Raw genomic sequence first — 6,000 nt, forward strand, 5'->3', positions numbered from 1 at the left:
AGAACCATGAGAGTAGTCAAACAGTAAGTGGCCTTCAGCTTGGCTCCAGAGGCTGCTCTGAATCTATAACTGAGCATGAATTTCTTTTAAAACAGCTCTGATAGGCATACTTTACAATCTAGGCCTCAAAACAGGCTTCACTCTCCAAGTAGCTGCCCAAGCAGATATATGGCTGAGACCTGTCCACTGAGGTGTGAGAATTGTGCGGGGTCTTTGGGGTCTCCTCGTCTTCCACAGGAGTGTCATATAACTACTTTCTGTGGAAGAGTGCCCTTGGCATGGGCTAGAGGGAGGGTGGTTTCCAATTTCTTTGTCCATGAAATAAGAATGCAAGTAAAATTGAAAAAAAAAGTGCCTACTTTTCTTAATATGAATGCAATTTCAACTGCATTTTATGATGATTTGAATGACAAGAAGATGTCTAATTAAAAAGACGTAACATTTGGGGATTTTCCATTTTGAGCCAAAATTTCTGAGTTCAGTGTTCTCATAAAAATTATTCCAACAGGGACCATAAAAAAGTGCTGTTGCTTTCCTATAGAAATTAAAATGTAAGCATCCATGCTGAAAACAGAAGTTCTAGGAAATATTCTTGATACACAAGAGAAATATTCTTTTGAGAAATTGCCATTACTTTCAGGGTACTTCCGAGCTAGCATAAAAACAGTGGCCCCTAATTTCAGCAACTCAATAAACGTAGGGTTAAAAACAGTCTCTTGGATGCAGGAGGAACATTAAATGCAGTAGAAAGAAGGGCCAGGGCAATTCACTTCCATTGTTCAAATCTATAGGGAAAAGATGGCCCTGCCAAATTCAATTTACTTTATTATGTTGGAAAAGTAATGCTTCTCTTAAAAAAAAAAAAAAAAAAAAAAAACCAAACAGATTCAATTATAAATATAAGCAAGTATATTCCATTTTGCAGAAGGTCATGCATACAAGAAAGAGGCATATGGAATTGTTTCAAGAGTTAAATCAGAAATTTCAGACTCTGGACAGATTTCGGGATGTACCAAAATCAGGCAGTATGGTAAGTGTCCTTCTGTTATATTTAAAATATGGTGAATCCTAAACAACAACAATGAAACAAGAACCTTTTGACTTCAGTACATTTCCTGAGAAGACTTCACCTTTAGGTACCTCAGAAATGAGAACCAAAGCTATTTTCAGGAACCCAACCTATGATGAGACTCATTACATTCTACAATTGGACCATAACTAACTCACTAACATCATTATAGATGATTATGTATGAGGGGAATACGTTGCAAATCTGTATGTGCCTACTGTGTCTAAGGGCCTTTATACAGAGAAAGCAGCTCACTGATATTAGACCAATAAGGCTTTTCCTCTAGTTCTGCAAGGAGATAATAAGTTTGATATTACAAAGAAGTCCAGATAAATATACCTATACAAGCAATTGTCCAGAAAGCACATGAGATCTCTGTAGTGCCATGCCTTTTCCATAATAGGTTTATAAATATTTACCATGGGAAAAGCGAAAATGAAATCATCCTAAGTTGAGGCTGCTCTCATCCTAATTCAAATTTATACACATGCACTCCTGCACACATGCACAATACCCTGACTACATCTGATAATGAGAGCAAGGAAATAGTGGATGCTGCCTAATTAAAACATCTAATTTAGTCTGACATATTTTTATCAGTAATATTTTGATTAGTAATAATTTTTGTATAATTTTATAATGTGAAAATTGTATATTAAATGGAACTGAGATAGAATCATTGTATTCTATAACTTTTTCAGAAGAGCTGCTCTCAGACATGAAGAAGAGGTATTAAGCAGATGTGAGGCCAATGGATTTACATCATTTACATCATCTTAATCCAGCAGAAATTTAGCCCTGATTCTTTGATGAACCTTTATCTGTATTACGTGTTATTTTGTATCGCTTACTCCCCCTTTTGAGATCAGCTGACGTAAAGTTTTCATTTGTCTCCCTACTTGAGATTTGCTATTCACATAAAGCTTGAATTAATTCAAAATCTCAAAGGGAATCTCAGTGGAAGAGTTGTGTTTACTCTGTTTCACATTGGTGCTGTGCTTTTGAAAGGTCTGCTAATAAAAGCTGCCTAGAGGAATGGTCTGTTTGTGAGACAGTCAGAGAGTGATCCAGGTACCTAAATATAGGCATCTCAGGCTATTTCAGACAGAGGTCTTGGTTTACAGCACAGTACAGGTGGTGATGATACAGGATTCGAAGGAGATCTGCACCTTTCATGAAAGATAGTTGGAGATCAAGCAGAAAGTCCAGAGGCTTAGATGGTGCAAAAATATTGCATTTTAAGCAACTAAATCCCACCCATCATGTTACAGCAGAAATCTCTAATTAAATTGGTCCATAAAGTCTTTTCCCTTATAAAACCTAACATTAAAAAAAAAAAAAATCAGTAGAATCATAACCACCTTTCAGTTTGTTAATCCTAATATACGTGAGCTCATCACTCATCAGCCTGTAAGGGGAGATGGTTCTCACAGTATTTTCAAGGTTTCTGTCATTCTGCCATGCATCTGCCACAATTTAAAATCCAGCTGGCAGTCTCTGTTTCAAACCTCTCCATATTTCAGGCAACAGACTCTTCTCAGTTACTTTCCTTTCTCTTCTCCCTCTTTTCTACACTCTTCTCCCACTTTTCTCCCACTCTTAGAAGGATGTCTATTGGTACTGGATCTCTCAGCCCATTCCTCACACATTGGTTCTTGTGAAAGAAAGGGCTTAGCTGGCAGCTCAGGTGAGGGGCCTGCCAAAGTGTTGATTGTTCGCAGAGAAAAAGTCTCAGCGGTGCCGAGCACCCGCCAGCCTGGCTCCCTGCAAAGCCATTTCCCTTCTCCAGCTTCTGTGTCTCATGAGAGCACGTCAGCAATCAGCCTTATAAATGGAAACTGCATTATTTCATCCTTGATTTTAATTCTTCTTTCTTTGGTCTTCAGGAGAACTCAGGACCGAGCAAGGCTCCATGGGACAGTTTCAAAACCACAGGTGACTACCAACACTATACAACGATAAATGTATTAGACACAGAGGCAAAAGATGCTTTAGAACTCAGACCAGCAGAATGGGAGAAGTGTCTGAACTTGCCTTTAGATGTGCAAGAAGGTGACTTTCAAACAGAAGTTTAACAAAAAGGAACTGAACAAAACAGAAACAAAGTAAAAATAATTCATTGCACTGACAATAAAAAGACTTTGGGAATCCTGACTATCCTGACACTCCTGTCTGAACATTGCAACTCCTTTATGTCAGGCTCTTCCTGTGCCAAATGTCAGTGGTTTTTTTCGTACAGTATATTCCCACTAGTGCAGCTAGTGGAGAACCAGGTGTACAATTCTTACCATCGTGTGTTGTAAGTACCCGTGGAATGGATTTGTAAGGTAATCTTTATAGATAAACCTCAAGCAACGATTCATGTTGTAACAGCTTCATTTGGTTTAGTTTTCAAAAAACTTCACCATGAAGCACAATGTATATATTTATGCAGTTTTTAAAGTTTATAACAGTCTGTTTGGCCATTACTACACTTTTTACTTTATAATATAAAAGCAAAGTTTTTGTCATTAAATGAATGTCTGTTGAGCTACATTCTTCATTGCTTTAAATGCAATAAAGTAATAATCTCACTTTTATATGAATAATATATTTCACATCTTTATTATTGCAGTTTTCTCTGGAAAGCTCAAAATAGCTTTCTCTGCTGCAGCTGTGTATAAAATATTTAAAATGTTGTATGGTGTAAATAAACCTTTGTCTACATATCAGTTTCCTAGTGCATTTTATTCCATATTGTTTCTCTTAAATTTGAATATTTGTAAAATTTTCTATAAAACACAAATATTGAATATGTATTTGCAGTTTTGTATATTGTATATAGTTTCTGAAAAAAGTTTCTAAATTATATTAGTAGGCTTGTAGCCATTCTGCATTTTCTTAGGGTTTTTTCCCAAAAATGTACCACATAAATTGGATTTGTCAGAATACTATTACAAATTTTCCATTATATAAGAATTTTTGTCTGGTTTTAGAAATACAAGTAAGGAAAAATAAGTTAAGTTTCAATGCACAGCACCCAAAGAAAACACTGATTTAGAATAGCAGCCAAAGAAAACACTGGCTTAGAATAATTGTATCTCATGCATGGTCTTCTTGCTGTATAACAAAAAATAATCTCAAGATAAAAAAGTTCCTGAGTATTTTAGATTAAAACAAAACAATGAACCAAACCCAAAACCAAATTAGTTGGCTTCATCTTACATCTTTTCTATGCATACAATCAAAACCAGATCTCCAAAAATCTCATCACAGCATAGTTGTGGGGGACATAAATGGAAGGATATCTCAAATCTTCAGATGTCATAGTTCTAGAAAAAAAGTTTCAAAAACTATTTTGGTTCCTCCTGTACAAAAGTGAATATGCTTCAGCCTACTAGCTGATCTTAAGAGAGGAAGAAAACACGACCACCAATCTGCTTAGGAAGAAAAAGACAAGAATAGAGGCTTGTCAGTGAGAACTTTACCCAGAGAATTGGAAGAGGAAGACCAGCATCCATCTGTTAAGAGAAAAGTACTTAGGATCAGTCTTAGGACCAATCTTCAGAAAGTGTTTCAGTTTGGCAGCCTGTTTTCCAGGCCATAATGTATTTAAGTCACAAAAAGGAGCCTGACTTTGCCTACTTTGAGTGAGCACTTCATGCTAAGTAAAGACTTCTCTATCCTAATGCGTCAGGATCTAAATTTTTAAACAAGTGAGAAATAACTAGTCACCAGCCTGGTGCCAGGTCCAGTAACTGGCTTGGGTGCCTACAGGTTAGATAATGTAGTACTATTACCTTCAGTAAGTTTGCAGACAACACTAAATTGGGCAGGAGTGTTGATCTGCTGGAGAGCTCTGCAGAGGGATCTGGACAGGCTGGATCTTTGGCAGAGTCCAGTGGTGTGAGGTTCAAAAAGGCCAAGTGCCAGGTCCTGCACTTGGGTCACAACAAAGCCCTGCAGTGCTACAGGCTGGGGTCAGAGTGGCTGGAAAACTACCCAGCAGAAAGGGACTTGAGGGTGCTGGTGACAGCAGCTGGACATGAGCCAGAGTGTGCCCGGCTGGCCAAGAAGGTGAATAGCATCCTGGCCTGTGTCAGCAATAGTGTGACCAGCGGGACCTGGGCAGCGATCATTCCCCTGTACTCAGCACTGGTGAGGCTGCACCTTAAGCGCTGTGTCCAGTTCTGGGCCCCTCAATTTAGGAAGGATATTGAGGTGCTGGATCATGTCCAGAGAAGGGCAATAAGGCTGGTGAAGAGTCTTGAGAGTAAGTCCTGTGAAGAGCATCTGAGGCAGCTGGGGTTGTTTAGCCTATAGAAAATGGGGCTTGGGGGAGATCTTATCCCTCTCTACAACTTCCTGAAAAGAGGCTGCAGCCAGGTGGAGGTTGGCCTCTTTTCCCAGGCCACCAGCAACAGGATGAGGAAGTGGCCTCCCTTGCATCAGGGGAGGTTTAGGTTGGACATCAAGAAGAATTTCTTCACAGAAACAGTGGTTAAGCGTTGGACTGAGCTGCCTGTGGATGTATTGGAGTCTCCATCTCTGGAAGTGTTCAAGGAACGACTAGATGTGTCACTTAGTGCTGTGGTTTAGTTGACAAGGTGGTGTTCAGCCAAGGTTGGACTTGATCTTGGAGGTCTTTTCCAACCTAAATGTCTCTGTGACTATCATTCTATACTGTGATACATCAATCAAAGAGAACTGGCCATTTTTCAAGAGGCTGATGCAGAAGGAGGCAGATGGCAGGGCTGGCTATGCAGCCTCCTAACTTTTCAGATCAGATAGTGCACCAAAAAGTTCTCTCTATATACAACAGAAACTGCACATTTTTTAAGGATTTCATTCCATATGGCAAGAAGTCTCAGAGCATGTTTTAAAAAATTTCTAATTTTTGAGCCCAAGTGAGGAAGCTTAGACCCCTGAATCCACATATACGCGTATGTACA

General features: G+C 38.8%; 1 protein-coding gene across 1 annotated transcript in view; it reads left to right on the forward strand.

The window, feature by feature from the left end:
- Positions 1–3,775, forward strand: part of ADGRB3 (adhesion G protein-coupled receptor B3) — a 446,784-nt gene extending 443,009 nt beyond the window's left edge. Inside the window, exons 30-31 of the mRNA XM_066314980.1 lie at positions 926–1,030; positions 2,956–3,775. Of these exons, the coding sequence (XP_066171077.1) occupies positions 926–1,030; positions 2,956–3,144 (294 nt within the window). The 3' untranslated portion in view covers positions 3,145–3,775. The remainder of the gene's footprint in view (positions 1–925; positions 1,031–2,955) is intronic.
- Positions 3,776–6,000: the final 2,225 nt, after the last annotated feature.

Source organism: Sylvia atricapilla, chromosome 3 (assembly GCF_009819655.1).
Source record: "Sylvia atricapilla isolate bSylAtr1 chromosome 3, bSylAtr1.pri, whole genome shotgun sequence".
Lineage (NCBI taxonomy): Eukaryota > Metazoa > Chordata > Aves > Passeriformes > Sylviidae > Sylvia > Sylvia atricapilla.